The 19046-nt window shown below is 34.3% G+C and overlaps 1 protein-coding gene across 3 annotated transcripts in view; it reads right to left on the bottom strand.

The window, feature by feature from the left end:
- IBTK (inhibitor of Bruton tyrosine kinase) overlaps positions 1–19046 on the bottom strand; it is a 100713-nt gene that overhangs the window by 28988 nt on the left and 52679 nt on the right. For all 3 annotated transcript variants that reach the window (XM_078055045.1, XM_078055046.1, XM_078055047.1), the window contains exons 17-25: positions 18194–18295; positions 15096–15213; positions 11636–11696; positions 10976–11097; positions 9327–9439; positions 4381–4529; positions 2860–3023; positions 1435–1527; positions 850–993 (exon numbers count right to left, since the gene is read on the bottom strand). In XM_078055045.1, the coding sequence (XP_077911171.1) occupies positions 850–993; positions 1435–1527; positions 2860–3023; positions 4381–4529; positions 9327–9439; positions 10976–11097; positions 11636–11696; positions 15096–15213; positions 18194–18295 (1066 nt within the window). The remainder of the gene's footprint in view (positions 1–849; positions 994–1434; positions 1528–2859; positions 3024–4380; positions 4530–9326; positions 9440–10975; positions 11098–11635; positions 11697–15095; positions 15214–18193; positions 18296–19046) is intronic.

Genomic DNA, 19046 nt, shown 5'->3' with positions numbered 1-19046 from the left:
AGCCTCCAAGACCCTCTTCAGTCCTTCTGAGAAAATGGAGTTCAATGAATCTCTTTCTTGCCCTTCACACTATCCATATACTTTTCCTCTAGAATTGCTTTTTAGTTATTATGATATAAACTACAAAGAAAAGGGAGGCTAGAAGGGAAGCAGGAGGTACAACCTATTTTATATACCTCAAATTGCTAGCTGACCTTTTTAGAGATTGTTCCTATTAATGCTGCCATTTTAGGTAAAATCTAATGGAGAAAACTTACAGCAAGTAAATACCCCTGCTTAAAAGTGACGATGAAAGCCATGATTATAACAACATATTAATGATGTATCCAAAAGGACAAAGTAAGGTGGTAAAAAAAAAAAAGTTTATCCAATTTTTCTATGATATATATTGTTTCTTGAAAAAAATAAGACTGCTTAAATTACTTTAGCAATACACACTAATTAGAATCCAAGAAGTGGGGCGCCTTGGTGGCTCAGTTGGTTAAGCATCTGCCTTCGGCTCAGGTATGATCAAGCCCCACATCAGGCTCCCTGTTCAGTGAAGTCTGCTTCTCCCTCTGCCCCTCCCCCAGCTTGTGCTCTCTCACTCTTTCCCAAATAAAATCTTTAAAAGAAAAAAAAAAGGAAAGAATACCAAGAAGAAATTGTATCTATGTACAAAAAATTTTGGAAACCATGATGTAAATGTCAAAATAAAAAAAAAATTACTTCACAAGGTCTAGTTTTTAACTTAAAAGCGAAGAGAGGAATGAAATATTTGAAAAGATGGGAGGGGGACCCAGAAGCCAAGAACTACCTTAAAAGCTAATGCACAGATCTCTGTTTATTTTAATAAAATTTAAAGCATACCATGCATTCGCTGGTTTTGGAGTTTTTGAAGGAGCAGTTAAAGCTGTTTCCATGCTATTCGTTCCTGAATTGTTTTCTTTGGTAGTCATTGCAATCATTTTTCGTTGCTTCTGAGAAAGTTTAACTCCATGAGAAATCATTTTGCTAGAAATTAAATGAATTAGCATTAATTTCTAATGAAGGTTACAGGTAATTATATTGCTTTCTATTTATGTGATATGATTTTACTACTTTGGATCAAAATGGCCACAAGATTCAACAGTGACAATAACAGTTTACACTATCAATGATCAAATAATAGCTACAAATGAGCCTAATATATTTACATGACACTTGCATCGGAAATAGTCCACAATGATCATTTTAGAGGCCAATTTCTGACAACACCATATTCCACAAGAGCTGGACTACCAACCCAACTCAATCTTTAGCATATATTTAAGAAATGTTAGGAAGGCTAGAGTACCTAGGAAAGAGCTTATAATTTGAGTTTAATATCACATGTAGAAAAAAGGCCTTTCCAATTCTTTAGAACAGAACTATAAAACAACACCATCTTTCCTTTTTTATGATTTTTTAACCAACCCCAAATTTGTCTTTGGTGTAGCTCCACATTTTTGTCTACTTTCTTCAATTTGCATGATGGTTCTGAGATCCATGACCGGAGGGCTGACAGGACTAAAATACATATAAAAGGTACTTTACAACACAGTTATTGATCCATAAAGTCCAACCCCCAAACTTCACTGAAACTGTAAACTATATATAAGATTGATAATGAGAGGCTAATTTAAGGTTTGTCAGCTATGGCCAAATTCAAAAAAGATATTCTGAATGAAGGCTACTTTTATATATACATAAAACAACTAAAATGCATCCAAAGTCATAACTGAAGCTCTCAAAAAAAAAAGCTAAGCAATAAAATGATTCTTTTCTAACTCAGGCAGAAGTAATCAAAGTTCTGCTTAAATTTTTATCCTTTAAGATCAATAGAACTTGCAAATTATATTCTATTTTTAACAAAATTCTTACTACTGTCTAATGTTAACAACAAAAATTTAACAGTAAAGCGTGGGAGTGCTCGATAATATTAGAAACCTACCTGGGGGAGTTACACAATAATGAGAAAAAAAATTCTACAATCTTTAGAAATAGCCAATCTATTTTGCTGACTTTACACCAAGCGAATTGTTCTTAAAACACATTTAATAAAATAATCTAGTGATTAGAAGATGCTTCTCAGTGTTCCCACAAACATGTTGACTTAAAAAGGCAAAAAATTTGAGACGGATTTCTAAACTACTTTTAGAATATGAAGCAACATAAAGTGGCACATCATAATCTGGTCTCCCAACTTTGCAAAATACAGCACATTTCAAAATAATTACATAAATATAATTGGTAAGTCAACAGTTTTAGCCTATGATAAACCATAGTAGGTATATAAAGATGAAACACAAGCTCAATAAACACTCTAAAAGTACTGCATTCTGATTATATCTACTCCTTCCACTTAAAAATGGGACTTTTCTAAACAAAAGAAAAATAAGGATTTAATACAGGCAAATCAAAGCACAGTGTAACATTAAATGAATGTCCTCTGAAAAATAACTGAATAACAATACATTTTGTGAGATCTTAAATACCCTTTAATGTGCTAAAAACAAAAAGTAAGCCTACAACTGACAAAATAGTCTTCCTGAATGGGAGTTTTAATTAATATATACTATCAAAAAAATAGCTATTAAGTCAATACATACCTAGATATAGGTATGTGTGTGTTACATAGTATTTACCAATTTTCACAAATGACAGTACAAAGGGAACTAAATTGTCTGGGGAAAAAAAGTGCTTATTTTAGCTGGCTACTAATCTGTATGCATTTAGGTAATTTTCTATGTATTAGAAATTTACATTAATACTTTTTAAATGTGCTTCATTAAAAATTTCCATTGGACTGAAAATGAATAATATTTCTCGAATAGGTACAGAACAAAATGAAAATCCTACCTGAAAGAGCCAGCAACCCAAGTGGAAGAGCTTGTAGTATCAATTCTGTTACTGGGAATGGTCTGTGGAGCAGATATGTTAAGTACTGGTGATTTTTCCCATGGTTTTAAATCTTCCCTAGAATATGTAGGAGGTGTACCATTAACATATGGTTTAATTTTCCCCTGGAGATTAAAAAAAAAAAGAAAAAATTAAAAAATGAGTAATAGGCACCTGGCATAGTAGCTGACATATAGTTGGTACTTAACATTGGTTAAATTATATTAAAGCATAAAATCTTATAAAAATAATCATCCAGCATTCTTCTAGTTTAGTGCCTTAACCAATTCTCAGAACTTATCAGTGACTATAACCCAATTATCATGAACTTCGGGAATAATTTTTAGGGGAATAAGTTTGCATATTAAATCCCTATTAACATGAGTATTAAAAATGTTAATAAAGTTGTTCAAATAATATATGAATCAATAACTTTAAAATTAATGCTCATGACTTTTGTTTATGCCAGACTTTTTGTTTTAATGTCATATAATTCACTCTGAATAAAATTAAATAATATTGACAGTTCAAAAGGAACCCTAAAACAATTGCCATTACAATAGATCAAAGAAGTTATTAAAATGGCTATTTCCATAGCCAGGATAGATTCTTATTGCCAGACATTCACAGCATGCCTTTAATCTTCCTTTTTAACCTCAATTGTCTTCTACACCCACCTGGGGTTAATATGAATTGCCCCCAAACTTCTATCCTACATAAAAAAAATAATAATAATAAAAATAAATTTTAAGAACCACATTAAAAAAAAATCCTTGAGGCCTAGAAGACCAAGAAGAATGGGTAAATTTTCCATTGTCTCATGAATTTCTCAAAGTTCCAATAGTTCTGTGGAGGACTAGGAGTTAGAGAAAAATGACAGTATCTAGTAAGTTAGACACTTTCCTTTCCTGTAGATTAACAATTATGGAATAAAATGTTAAGACATGTCTAAAAAATGGCCTCCCCAGAGTTTAACCAGACTAGAAATTCTGTAGCTTAATGTCAATTGTGCTAGAATAGGAAACCTCCATTCTAGATTGTATTGCTCCTAGTAACATGATAGAGGAAAGAGACTATGCGGAATTTGAAGTTAGGCTTACTTTCAAAATCAGTTTCCTTTGACAGTTTTTAGCTGGTGTTAACTGACATTTCGCAAAATAAATTTCAAGTAATTTAGCTATAAGTATATTTCTCCATATGTCCATACAGTGTTGCTATATTTTACATCAGCATTATATTTTAATTGCAGAAAGAGGATTAGAAATATGTCATAAAAGGCTCAAACTGCCATTAAAATCTTTAAAACTAGAAACATAATGCAAATTTGAGAAAACTAATACTACACATATTATTATATTTTTTTTTATAAACCAGCCAGGAGAGTATTTTAAAGTTAGAGCAAAAAATAATAAAAAACTAAAGATAAATTGTCTATAGATCTAAAATTTGAAGAAAACAGTGCATTAATAAATAAAAACAAACCTCAAGTTTATCTGACTGAAATCCTGCTGTGAAATCAGGGGACTGTAAATCTCTAGGACTACCCACTCCTGCATAGCTTCCTTCAGAGTCTGATGTCAACAGTTCTGGAAGAGATTCCACAGAATTGGTCTTACCAGACTTTAACAGTCCTGAAAGGTAAAATTTTTAAAAATATTTAAACACATATACATTAAACATGTGTATTACATTCAGTGAACTAAACAGAGCTAAAAACTTCCATTTATCCAGAGACTTAGAAACATTTATATTATACTGAATGCATCAAATCTTGACAATTCAAGCTAACTGATGAAAAAATCAAAGTAAAAAACTGAAATGGAGGAGACTTTTTTTTTTTTTTTTTGAAGATTTTATTTATTCATTTGAGAGAGAATGAGATAGAGAGAGAGCATGAGAGGGGGGAGGGTCAGAGGGAGAAGCAGACTCCCTGCTGAGCAGGGAGCCCGATGCGGGACTCGATCCAGGGACTCCAGGATCATGACCTGAGCCGAAGGCAGTCGCTTAACCAACTGAGCCACCCAGGCGCCCGAAATGGAGGAGACTTTAAAACAACAGTTTTAGCCATTTCGATTACACAGCAATTATGCAATGAACCTAAGGAAGACACTTCTTTGGATCTGCTTTAAGAAGTGATTCAGAACTTCCTCTCCATAAAAAAGAAAAAATTAAAACACTTCAGACCCTCCCCTTTCTCATCTCTCTGTACCAAGTTCTCTGCACCCATGCACAGGGGGACTGGCCCCATTCTGTGTGGGAGGAACATTATAGCCTTTCTACTCCAGTCAACAGACTGGCCCAGTAGCAGAGGCTATGCTAAAGCCAACTGTGGCCTGTTTGAGGGTTTATACTTCTGCAAAAAAAAAATCTGTGGATTGAAAGCTATTTTAATTAGCTTATCACCTAAAGCAAAAGGGTTGTTAGAAATGTACATACCATTTCTTCTCCTAGGCAACCTAAATACCTGTCTCCCTGCCATACCTGGTATCCATATTCATTAGTACATCAGAATCATTTCAAATATAGAGAAAACAATAAACTTTTGTTTAAGTTCATGTGTTTATTTTCACATATTTCAATTTTAGTAGAATCTAAATGAGGTAGCAAAAAAAAACCACATATATGAGCTGTAACTGAAAGTTTTACAAATGACTTAAAAATAAATAAAACATACCATCTCTCATATAAAGAAGTGTGTTTTCTTTAAAGTAAATCACTTTGACAAGATATATGCCTCTTTTGTTGCTGTCACTGCTAAAATAGTTTGGGAACAACATTCAGCACCCCCACAATCTTTTAAATATTTTTAAGAGCAGCAAATTTTTTTTTGAAGATTTATTTATTCATTTTAGAGAGAGTGAGAACATGAGCGGGAGGAGCACAGGGAGAGAATCCCAAGCAGACTCCACACTGAGCATGGAGCAGGACGCAGGGCTGGATCTCATGATCCCAAGATCACAACCTGAGCCGAAACTAAGAATCAGATGCTTAACGGACTCTGCCACCCAGGCACCCAGCAGCAAATTTTTATCTAAGAGAGTATATTTAATGCCAGAATGCTCCCAAAAGTCAATTAGAAATAAATCTAATGAATAAAGACAACGTTTAAAGTGGCCAACAATTACTTTTAGTATAAATCATTTTCACAGAATGTCTTTTGTCTAATGTTAAGGATCAACAAAAATAAATTTCCTTCCAAAACAGGTCTTTTTGGTCCCCAGTTTAAATCTGACCCTTAAATCATTATCTGCTTTGGCCACAAAAAGAGTGGTACAGCACAAAGAACACAGAACTGGAATTGAAAAAATAAATTCTATTTCTGTCTGGCACTACCTCAAATCACTGAAGTTTTCTGAGCTTGTTTCCACAGGTTTAAAGGAAGAGACATAAACTAGCTCATTATTAATGTCTCTTCCAGCTTTGAAATGCTAAGATTCTAACACATGTGCTAATAATACCACTACTTAAAGCAAACCAAACAGGGGTGCCTGGGTGGCTCAGCTGGTCAAGCCATAAGACTCTGTTTCAGCTCAGGTCATGATCTCAGGGTCCTCATATCCAGCCCCACGTCAGGCTCCGTGCTCAGCATAGAGTCTGTTTGTTCTTCTCCCTCTGTTTCACACTCCCCCATCCCCACTCATGTCTCTCAAATAAATAAATAAAACCAAATATTTGCTTTTTCCCTAAGTCTTTTATTTATTTATTTATTTTATTTTATTTTATTTTTTTTAAAGATTTTATTTATTTATTTGACAGAGAGAGACATAGCGAGAGAGGAAACACAAGCAGGGGGAGTGGGAGAGGGAGAAGCAGGCTTCCTGCCGAGCAGGGAGCCCAATGCGGGGCTCGATCCCAGGACCCTGGGATCATGACCTGAGCCGAAGGCAGACGCTTAACGACTGAGCCACCCAGGCGCCCCTTCCCTAAGTCTTTTAGGCGACTACTGGGAAATCACTAGTTTCATGACTATCTGTCTATCCATTTATTCATCCTTCCATGTGTCCTTCTAAGGACTAGAGGTAACTCATGTAACACAGAGAACACAAAATCACAGAATTTTACATTTTGAAAGATCCTAAAACAGGAATCAAGAGTTGTAGTAAATGTGAAAGACCTATCTTTAGTGCTTCATCAATCAATTTAGGTATATTATCTTTTTTATATTTAGGTATATTATCTTTTATATATCTTTGTGTTGTCTAAAGTAACTATTCTTGACATGATTTATCCTTTGAGCATTACCAAACACATCAAGTACCTAATTTGTAGATCGTGTTAAACATAAAAAGACATTCTTTACCCTGAATGACAACTCCCCCCTCCAACAGGGACACAAACAGTGTGCACTTGTATGAAAATACTGCTGATAGAAATTGCACCTGTTTGTCTTACTGCTATAGACACACATATAATTTCTTAAAGCCATACTGTAGTCTCATTATTTTATGGTCACATTTCCATATTTTCACTGCAAGAAACTACTAAAATTTAGATAGTTTAATCTGGATCTAATCAGATAAATGTGGAACAGTCTATACCACTGGCCTGAACTTTTGGAAACAAAACAAAAAGGTGTGAGAGGTGCTGCTCTAGTTAAAAGAGACTAAGGAGACATTAATAAACAAAGGTAATGTCTATCTTCATAGGATACTAGGTCTTTTTTAAGGTTAAAACACAAAAGCCTATAAAACATTCTTGGACAATCAGGGAAATATGGATAGAGACTATAATACTAGATAATATTAGTGAATTAATGTCTTAGATGTGATGATATTGTAGATGTGATAACGATACTGTGGTTATGTAGAAGAATATCCTTATTTTTAGGAGATTCATATTAATATTAATTCACATTAAAATGTCATGCCTACAACTTCCAAGTGGATCTATAAAAAATATATAGAATGTTTGGAGGATGAGGGAAGAGAGCATGCAACAGGAAGTCTGTATGAAAAAGTAAATGTGGTAAGAGGTTAACAGTAAATCTGAAAGAAGGGAATACAGATTTTCATTTTTCTTCATCTTTTCAGTAAAAGATTTTCAAATTAAACAAAAAATTTTAGAAAAACTACATAACCTTTACTTTCTTTTTCTTTTTTTTTTAAAGATTTTATTTATTTATTTGACAGAGAGAAAGACAAGGAGAAAGGGAATACGGGCGCCTGGGTGGCTCAGATGGTTAGGCGTCTGCCTTCGGCTCAGGTCATGATCTCAGGGTCCTGGGATCGAGTCCTGCATCGGGCTCCCTGCTCCTTGGGAGCCTGCTTCTCCCTCTGCCTCTCTCTCTCTCTCATGAATAAATAAATAAAATCTTTAAAAAAAAAAAAAAAAAAAGCTTAAATTTAAAAAAAAAAAAAAAAGAAAGGGAATACAAGCAGGGGGAGTGGGAGAAGGAGAAGCAGGCTTCCTGCTGAGCAGAGAGCCTGATGGGGGCTTGACCCCAGGACCCTGGAATCGTGACCTGAACCGAGGCAGATGCTTAACGACTGAGCCACCCAGGCACCCCTAACCTTTACTTTCAAACAGCTCACATAATGCAGAGAGATGAAATGTGTTGTAGTATTTTACTGGATTATAACCTCCTAATGCACATGAATGGCATGTGCATTGGATTACTGATATAAATGAAACGAATCCATGTGATAACAGTATCTCTGTCATATTGTGTATATCTCTAATCCTCTATGCCACTAGACAGAGTGGTCTTTCTAAAAACATAAATTTTATCCACTCACATCATACGCCTTAAATATCCATCAACTAGGGTGCATGGGTGGCTCAGCTGGTGGAGTGTCTGACTCTTGATTTCAGCTCAGGTCGTGATCTCGGGGTGAGATCAAACCCCGTTGTCAGTCTTCACGCTGGCCGTGGAGTCGGCTTGGGATTCTCTCTCTCCCTCTCCCTCTGCCCCTCCCCCATCTCTCCCTCAAAAAAATTATATATCCATCAACTACCCATAGCCTTCAGAATAAAATTCAAATTCCTTAGTTTGTCATAAAATGCCTTCAAAATCTGACCAGTTTTCAACTACCACCTATCTGCACATACCCTATATGGCTGAGTCATGCTGAACCATAGGCATAAAAAATGTGCAGTTCTTTCTAGTGCCTCTAGTCTTGGGAGCATACTGGCCAACTCCTCCCTCATTCTTCAAGATGCAACTCATGTATTATTTTCCTCTAAAAGGTCTTCCCTGATCTTCTCAGACTAATATGGGCTCTTCTTTTGTGCTCCCAAAGCAAATTTCAATTAGAATATTTATTACAATATACTATCATTTTCTGTAGCCTCCTAAGACAAAGACTATTTTCTATTACAGTAGGCCTGGCAAGTGGCATACAATAGTATTTAATACATGTTAAATCAATTAGAGAACAGAGACATGAAAGATTAGATCAGGAAATATATCCTAAGACACTTTCACTAACCTGTAGATGGTGGACTCTGAATAACATCTGAAAGGTTATAACCTCCAGAACTATCTGAACGCTTACGTGACTTCTTTTTTGCTTTTGTTTTTGCCTTCTTGAACATACTTTCCCTGGGAAAAAAGCAAATATAAAATTCATTTTTTAGAAATAAGTTACAGATTAACAACAGAACTATGTATTTTGAGCAAAAGAATATATATAGCATTTTAGTCAGAGAACACAAAAAATACGCATGCTCTAGTTGCATTTATCTATGTGGCCCAGAGCAAATTACTCCGTTTCACTGAAATTCAACTTGTTCTAACTCTACTATTTCTGTGAAAGTTAGAAATAAGATAATATATAGGAAAATACTTTGAAAAGTAAAATAATCAGATATCAGAAACTTCAAGTAACCTAAATGCTAACAAACTCTAGAAAAGGGGTTAAAAAAAACCTCTGGAACCCAAGACCAGTTTCTCAGTGAGCTACACAGTTAGTATACATAGTATATATGTGTATATGTGTGTGTGTATATATATATATATATATATATATATATATATATATATAAATTACTTGAATGCCCAAAGATTTTAACAAGTCATTTATCAAGTAGAAGGAAAGTAATTCTGTAACCAGTTGATAAGTGAACCTAAGACACAGACTGGAAATTCTAAACAGGGCTTGCTAAATGGTTGGCCACACAAAGGGAGATAATGGAGAACTTGGGATATTTTGTTGAGGGATTCTCAAATGTTAGTCACTATAGGTCCTATCTCTTGAACCAGTCAGGTTCTCTACAGAAAAAAATCCACAGTGGCGATGCACTCCTCTTAGGTTCAAACTCTCCAGAGGGCAAATCTTTCTGTCAAGATGGATGGGAGGGGCAATCATCTGGGTGAATGGGGTTCAGAAAGAGGTCAGTGCTCTTTGAAAGAATATTAAAAAATGCTCTTTTCCAAATCTAACCACTCACTCTGATCTTCAAACTTGCTATCTCTAATTCTTAAGGCTTTCTGGAATTCTGTTTTAGTTTTTTTCTGTTCTAAGTCATTACTCTCCGTAACCGCTTTCCAATTTCCAAAACTGTACATCTCCAACTGCTGTTTTCTCCTTTCCTGTTCTCTCTACTGCAATATGCCTTTCTTATTTCTTTATTATAATTTCAGCAGGGTTTGGGAAGGTAGCTAAGATAAATGCACTTATTCAACCACACATGTTAATTTAAAGGTTGTGTTCCTTTTATATTTACAGTTAATTTTGTTACATCTGCAAATAATTATGCACTTACTTTCTTATAATAAGGCTAAGAATAAACATAAGTACATACTTCTTATGTCAGGATTCTCCAATTTTTCTCTTTCAGCATAAAACTGTTAATAGTGTAAAAGACTGGGGAGGGGGACAGAAGGGGAGGAGGGAAGAAAAGAAAGAAAAGAAAAAAAAAGAGGGGCCCCTGGGTGGCTCAGATGGTTAAGCATCTGCCTTCAGCTCAGCTCATGATCCCAGGGTTCTGGGATCGAGCCCCACGTCAGGCTCCCTGCTCAGCAGGAAGCCTGCTTCTCCCTCTCCCACTCCCCCTGCTTGTGTTCCCTCTCTTGCTGTCTCTCTCTCTCTGTCAAATAAATAAATAAAATTTAAAAAAAAAGAGAAACAATGCTTACGAATAATTTTGTTCCAAATTTATTTCTTCTTTCAAAAAGATATCTCCATCTTCTACTTCCAAATAGCTAATATCTGGTCCATCTTGATATGGTGTAATGACTCTTCTATCCATTGCTGGAATCTATTAAAAAAAAAGGTGTCCCTTGTTAAATACAAAATGTGTAAAGACTTTTTTAAAAAATAGGTATATCCCACTTGTTTATATTGGTATGTGGTGACATTAACAAGGAAAAGTCTAGAATGCCTAATGACTTCCTAAGTTTACAACAATGGGAAAAACTAATTAGATTCATTCATTTATTCTAAAAAACTGTCAAAAAAAAACTTTTCAAAAAAGCTCTACTTTATTATCAAATACAAATTAATCCATTTCTTAGGGATCATGTGAATCCATGTTTTTGTACTGTCCTGACCTTTGGTAATGAAAGACTCAAAAAGCTTTCAATAACTTTCATTTATAAGGGAATTAGATAATTTTATCATTAAATATTTTCAATTTTGATTATCATACTAATCTGGGATCTGTAAAAAAATTTACATCCTCATTTTTAAAAGATCCTAATATATTAGAATTCAATAGAAAATTATTCCATTGAGAAGTCTGACCTAACAGTACTACTTTAGTTTGATCATATTATTGAAAAAAACATAAACCTTACCATTTTTCTATAAAACACAGAAAGATCCTTCAAAACACCATCACTTAAAACATCAAGAGACCTAAAAATCAAGATACAAAATTCTATCTTAAGACTTAAGTAACTTAATACTCATCAAGATTTTCAAATATGTAGAGACATTTTACATTGCTGAATAAGTAACAGTTATTTTTTAAATCATTAATATGCCGGCTGCTACAAATTCTTTTTGGAAGTATGTATAGTTGTATATTTCAGATAAACAGCAATATATATAGACAAACATCTTCAATAAAACTCAACTCTTAAAAAAGATTTTTCTATCACTTATTTATATTGTAGCAAAATAGCAATTAAAGTTCTTCCTCGACATCCCAATAAATCCATCAAAAGTTAAAAATCTCTTAAGTCAAAAATATATTTAAATATACCCACTTACTGAACATCACAGCTTAGCCTAAACTACCTTAAACATGCTCAGAACACATACATTAGCCTACAGTTGGGAAAAATCATCTAATACAAAGCCTATTTTATAATAAAGTGTTGAATATCTTATGTAATTTATTAATTACTGTATTGAAAGTAAAAAACAAGTGTGTCAGTTGTTTACACCCTTGTGTTCCTGTATGTCACTGGGAACTGTGGCTCACTGCCACTGCCCAGGATCACCAGAGAGTATCGTACTATTTATCACTAGCATGGGGAAAAGATCAAAATTCAAAATTTGATGTACAGTTTGTACTAAATGTGTATCACTTTCACACCACTATAATGTTGAAAAATCCTAAGTCAAACCATGGTAAATCAGGGACCATGTATTCATTTTCCAACTTTCCAATCTTTAGCTACAGAAGGAGCACTATACTGATAGAACAATGGCCTATCACAATACCTTAATTCTATCTAGAACTATCAATGCTACCAGTTACCTGCATGACTTTGAGCAACTCACTTTACCTCTCTGGACTTTAATATGTTCATGACGCATAAAATAATGGTTTGGACTAGATCAGATGTATTCAAAGTAAATTTCAAGGAACTCTCAAGTTCCAAAGAGATACTTTTAAGGCATCAGTGAAAACTTAAATCAAAGCTTACATTCTAAAATATATTTTAAACTATTTTTACAAATGCAAAACAACTTGCCTATTCAAATCTGTACCATACCAGTTTTTAACATTTTGACGATAATTAACCTGTGATGTTATATCAGTTTTGGTGCAGCTCTCCTTTTTTAACATCTCTGTACATATTTATTTACACTCCTGGGAAACATATTTGATAAGCAAGGGTTAAATTTGTACAAATCTTTGTTTTAATGCAAGTTACACATACCTACTCATGTAAAATTATACAAGTAGACATCACCACAGCACATGTGCCATTTTTAATGATTCACATGATACACTTGTCACAACATAACAACTGAACAATGGTACTAAGACACATCATTTTCCAATATCATATTTTAGATTTGGTGCTTGTTCTGCATTTTGGTTGATTCTTATCTGACAAACTGAATGAGCTTAATTTGGCAAGGCAAAGTAAAAAAAAACAAAAACAAAAAAAAACTGCTTTGATTACAATTATTAATGTAATATCAGCAAAGAAATTTATTCTGAAACCCTAGCCAGGTTCTGATACTAAAATACCAGAGGCATTTTAAATCACATTGTCTAGGGGTGCCTGGGTGGCTCAGTTGGTTAAGCCTCTGCCTCTGGCTCAGGTCATGATCTCAGGGTCCTGGGATTGAGACCCATGTCAGGCTCCCTGATCAGCGGGGAGTCTGCTTCTCCCTCTGCTCTTCCCCCCGACTTGTGTGCGCGCACTCTCTCTCTCTCAAATAAATAAATAAGATCTTTTTGAAAAGAAATAAAATAAAATCACATTGTCTAATATCCCATAATATTAATTTGCATTTGAAAAGCATTTTCACAAAATAACAAAGCATTGTATTGCCAAAAGAATTTCAGAATTTCCTCTGAATTGAACCCTATGTATTAAGAATCTGTTAGTGATTCACCTCTAAAAATCAGAACACTTTTATTCCAATCATATTTTAGAATTAGTTTCATTAAAGATTATCCTGACTTTGAAAGGTGAGATAGCAAAAATCTGTTACCATTTATAATAAATTATATGGATCAAGATTTTGATTCTTTGCAAAAAAAGGGTTCCTGGGTTTTCTCATCTGTAATATGAGGATATAAAAAGAAACTACTTCATCAGAAGGTTTCCATGAAAATCAACTGAGATCTGCATAACACTTTCAGAATGCTCCCTGGCACATAGTATTAGTTATCATTATTATGACTAAAACAAAATACAGAAATAAATGATACTGAAGCTTCAAAAATGCCAAGTGACATGAAGAACTCTAATCTAAAACTTGTGGGGTGCCTGGGTGGCTCAGTTGGTTAAGCGACTGCCTTCGGCTCAGGTCATGATCCTGGAGTCCCTGGATCGAGTCCCGCATCGGGCTCCCTGCTCTGCAGGGAGTCTGCTTCTCCCTCTGACCCTCCCCCCTCTCATGTGCTCTCTCTCATTCGCTCTCTCTCAAATAAATAAATAAAAATCTTTAAAAAAAAAAAAAAAATAAATAAAACTTGTGTTCACCAAAACACTCATTTTTCTCACCACTGACTTTATAGTAATAAAAATTTGACCTTATATTAAAAAATAAGTCTGTAAATTTATTTCATTAAACGATTCCACTAAGACAGTTGAAAACACTCCCTCTAATTCTAAAATACCTACGATTCCTAAGTTATTACCATTTATCAAATTTTTTCAATCCAAGTAAACATCAACAGTATGAAATACTAGCTTGTAAAATAGGGTGTATATGTTTAGCCAATTGTTTTATATAAAGTGTCATTTTTCTAAGAATCATTACTCATTGATTTCAACATAAAGACTTGAATATTCACACCAGCTTGCAACAAACTAAACCAACTAAATTTTTCAGGCCATCAGCTGCAGCCTAAGTTTGACTAAAGAAGCAATATGTCATATAAGAAATATTCAAAGAGAAAAATACAAAGAGAAAAGGAAATCAACTAGTAACAAATTTTTCACGTGCTTACATGTGAAATAATTATGTGCTGTCTTAATTAGTATTATATATAGTTTCCAAAAGCCTAGGTAACAATTATAGTTGTAAATCAGCCTAAACAAGCAAAGAGATATGCATACATATAAAGAAAATACTTGTAATAACATTTTCCCACAAATTTCCAAGAATGGAAGCTCTCCATTGAGGTCAAGGATTTTGTCTGTTTTGTTCACTGTTGTATCTTAGCAGTGGCTGACATATATTAGGCACTCAAATACTGATGGAATGACTGAATCCCCTTACATTTTTATTTTCTACAAAGCTGTAATTTATCATTATGCCTTTTTAAATTACTAACAGATCTGCTATTATACATAAGTAACTGCTTTTGAAACAGTCATATAATGTATGCACCCAACCTACCTTGCTTCAAGTAAAGCGGCCATATTCAGTCCTATAAACTGTAAACAAGACAGTTTCAATTGTTCAGCATTATACATTGCTGCAAATTCCAGTACCATAGCAGCATTCTTAAGGGTAACTACAAAGAAAAGATACTCAAAATGAGATGAAAGTCATGTTACTACAGCAAATACAATATACTTATTTTTAAAGTTGTCGGCTTTGAACGTTAAGAACAAGGAAAACTGAAAGTAGTTTCTTGCCAAAATAACTTATACTAAGGCAAATCTATTTTCATCCCAGGGTGCCAAAGTAATTTTAAATGATTGGTTATGAGGAGAAATAAGCACACCAAAAGAAAATACAGATGATGTGTTACAGTGTCATCTAAAAGCAAATACGTAAGAATTGACAATCTTCCACCTAACATTTTTAGAATAGTTTTAACTTCCATCGATAAACAACTTTCCTTTTCATTTATATAGCACAGAATAGTTATTCTCTCTTCTACAAAACTAAAAAGATCTTAAGACTAAGAGAAACTAGGGGCACCTGGCTGGCTCAGTCAGTAGAGCCTGCAACTCTTGATCTTGGGGTGGGACTGAGCCCCATGTTGGGAATAGAGATAACTTAAAAAAATTAAAAAATAAAATATGCTTAAAAATAAAAAATAAATTTAAAAAAGTCAAGGGTAATGTTAAGGGTAATTTTAAAAAAAGACTAAGAGAAACTGATGAAATCAGTCTATAAAATATATTTGAGTATATTTACATTGAGTAATCCATCAGAATTTATGTGAGTATATTTATATAAACAAATACACACACTATATATTTGGAACATAATTACATTTAAATATGACTGTATTATTATTCATGCCAGTGCAGAATCTGGCATACTGTATAAAAGATTCTGGATTTTATTACAATCCTAGTAGCTCTACATATGACGTGTCCTATTTTGCTAGAGACCATCTCAGAATATTCTACCTACCTAGCTTATAACTTTGGCTTCCCAAACCCCTCCATTCTTGATTTACTGTGAGTTCTGACCAAGAGAGGGACACAACTGTTTTCTATACCTGGCTTACTCCACATTTGTTTTTCTTTCTTCCTTGTAACTCTGTCAAAAGGTATAACTGCAGTCAAGAGTGGTCTTTGTCCCACTCCTAACCAAACCTGAAGTTTCAACTAATTATGAAACCAAAGTCTCCCATTTCACAAAAATGGATCATACAAAAATTTTAGAGTTGTTCAGTTGGGAACAAGGACTGCCCAATACTGAGAGACCAGACTTCTGTTGAACCCTTCTCTTGCTAGGTTCTAGGATGATCAAGATATTCATTTATAGGACAGTTGTGCAGCATGGGCCAAAAAAGAATATACAGGCAGTGCCAGGAAAAGTCAGTTGAGCAGCTGAAAATATCTCCAATATGTATACTTTACTCCTGTTATATTAAAATAAAGGATGCAACAAACATTTCCATTTTCTAGCTTAAAAGATTAGAACTGTTGTTCTTTTTGATAACCAAGAAGATATCCCATAAAGCTCAAGAAAAGTAAGTAGGGGCGCCTGAGTGGCTCAGTTGGTTAAGCATCTGCCTTTGGCTCAGGTCATGATCCCAGGGTCCTGGGATCGAGCCCCGCATCGGGCTCTCTGCTCCGTGGGAAGCCTGCTTCTCCCTCTCCCACTCCCCCTGCTTGTGTTTCCTCTCTCGCTGTGTCTCTCTCTGTCAAATAAATAAAATCTTAAAAAAAAATTAAAAAAAGAAAAGTAAGTAAATAAGACACTATAGCTAAGACAAACTATCAGCAAGTACAAATTAGAAAATTCTGACAGGAAATCCCTTCATACTTCCTAAAGTGGAAATGTGACAATGAAGATGAACAAAGATAAAATCAGAATCTCTTATATCAGGCTAAGAAAACTTAATCTTTACCCTAGAGTAAGCAATTAAAAATACCTCAAGAGAGGAAGACATAATTACTTCCAACAGAAAGATTAAAAAAAGAGAAGTAGAGGGCGCCTGGGTGGCTCAGTTGGTTAAGCGACTGCCTTCGGCTCAGGTCATGATCCTGGAGTCCCGGGATCGAGTCCCGCATCGGGCTCCCTGCTCGGCAGGGAGTCTGCTTCTCCCTCTGACCCTCCTCCCTCTCATGCTCTCTGTCTCTCATTCTCTCTCTCAAATAAATAAATAAAATCTTAAAAAAAAAAAAAAAAAAAGAGAAGTAGAGAGAAAGAGGACTTAAGATTACTGTGACACTACACAGAAGGGACGGATATCAGTGACCTCAACTAGCATAGTGATAGAATAAAAAGGAGGGGGAAATGTGGTCAATAAATATAGTTAAGATGCATCAGTTCTGGCAACTGGAAGAATGTGGATGTAAAGAACAAAACAACATAAAAGATAGCTTTGGGTTTCAAAAGTTGAATGTTCAAAAAGAAAGCAATGCAATTAACTGAAATAATGAAGTATTCAGGGATGCCTGGGTGGCTCACTCGGTTAAGTGTCTGCCTTCGGCTCAGGTCATGATCCTAGGGTCCTGGGATCAAGTCCCACATTGGGCTCTCTGCTCAGTGGGGAGCCTGCTGTTCCCCCTGCTTGTGCTCTCTCTCGCTCTCTGACAAATAAATAAAATCTTAAAAAAAAATAATGAAGTATTCATTAAATGAAATAATGAACAGAGAAAGAAGAGTTTAAGAGAAAAGAGATGTGTTTTGATCAAACACATAAATGAGACAATTATATAAAAATTCCAGCAGTAACAGGTAGCTAAACACAGACTTATAGCCAAGACCAGGGCAAAAAGAAAAAAATTTCTTTCAAACACTCATCTTTGAAATTTCAAAATAAATTTCCTATCATCTTCATTATTCAAGGTTTTACATTTCAAAAACTTAACATATTTCAATTATAAGATGTACATATTTTCACATATTAACACATGTGACATAAGAAATGTGCTTACAATGACACAAAATAGCTTAAATGTTTTAACGTTTTTCATGATTCAGAAAAACAATGGTGCATTTTACCACAAATGGAATAATAAAGTTAATGAATAATCCTGTACCAACCTGAAAACACAGTAATATTCAAATTCAAAAATACTCACGTTTCTCAGTTAATGCTACTTCACAAATCCCTTTCAATCGAGTTATAAGAAGCTGATCAGCCACCACAAGAACACTACACACAAAATCCACATTTTGAGATTCTAAAAAAAAGAAAACAAGCAAAACTATTACTTTGTAAACATTATACCTATGAAAAAAGTTCTAAGTAATTAAGAAACAAAGAAAGATAATTATGACTATTTTCTAAATGTTGCAATGGCAACTATGATAAATAGTAATAACGTGAGGATTTTCTACCTTTATTTTAAGTAGAAAGCTGGAAAGAAACACATCAAAATGTCCTGGTTCACACTAGGACATAAAATGGACAACCTGAATTGATCTTTTTAGTCTAGAAGGCTACTAAATACATATGTTAAGAACAAATGTATACATATATATGGGGTGGGTGAATAATGATCTTAGATAATCATTTTTGTTTTAAATAAAGAAGCCTAAGAGTACACTTTCTTTTTAAACTATAGGAGTTCCTTAATTTAAAATAACCTCAGTCCTGAGTACTACTAATGGCCTTGAGCAATCACCCTGAGACAGTGCCAGAATAACAACATAAATACAAAAACAAAACAAAACAAAACCACACGAGGAAGGAAAAAAAAAAACTAAGAAGAAAAAATGCAGAAAAATCATTTTTAACAAAGGAGGAAGAGGTGAAGTCACCGAATGGCAAACTAAGGACTACTTCCAGAACTCCTCTTCTCCACAAAAGCAATGAAGATACTATGAAAATTGTCAAAATCAACTTTTTCAAAATTCGAGAAATTAGCCAAAGGCTTGCAATAATTTGAGGAATGTTGACTCAAGAAAAATGGCTGAATCTTACCAGGAACA

This window comes from Halichoerus grypus, chromosome 9 (genome assembly GCF_964656455.1).
Source record: "Halichoerus grypus chromosome 9, mHalGry1.hap1.1, whole genome shotgun sequence".
NCBI lineage: Eukaryota > Metazoa > Chordata > Mammalia > Carnivora > Phocidae > Halichoerus > Halichoerus grypus.
The sequence above is the reverse complement of the archived record's forward strand: the minus strand, read 5'-3'. Positions and strand labels throughout refer to the sequence as shown.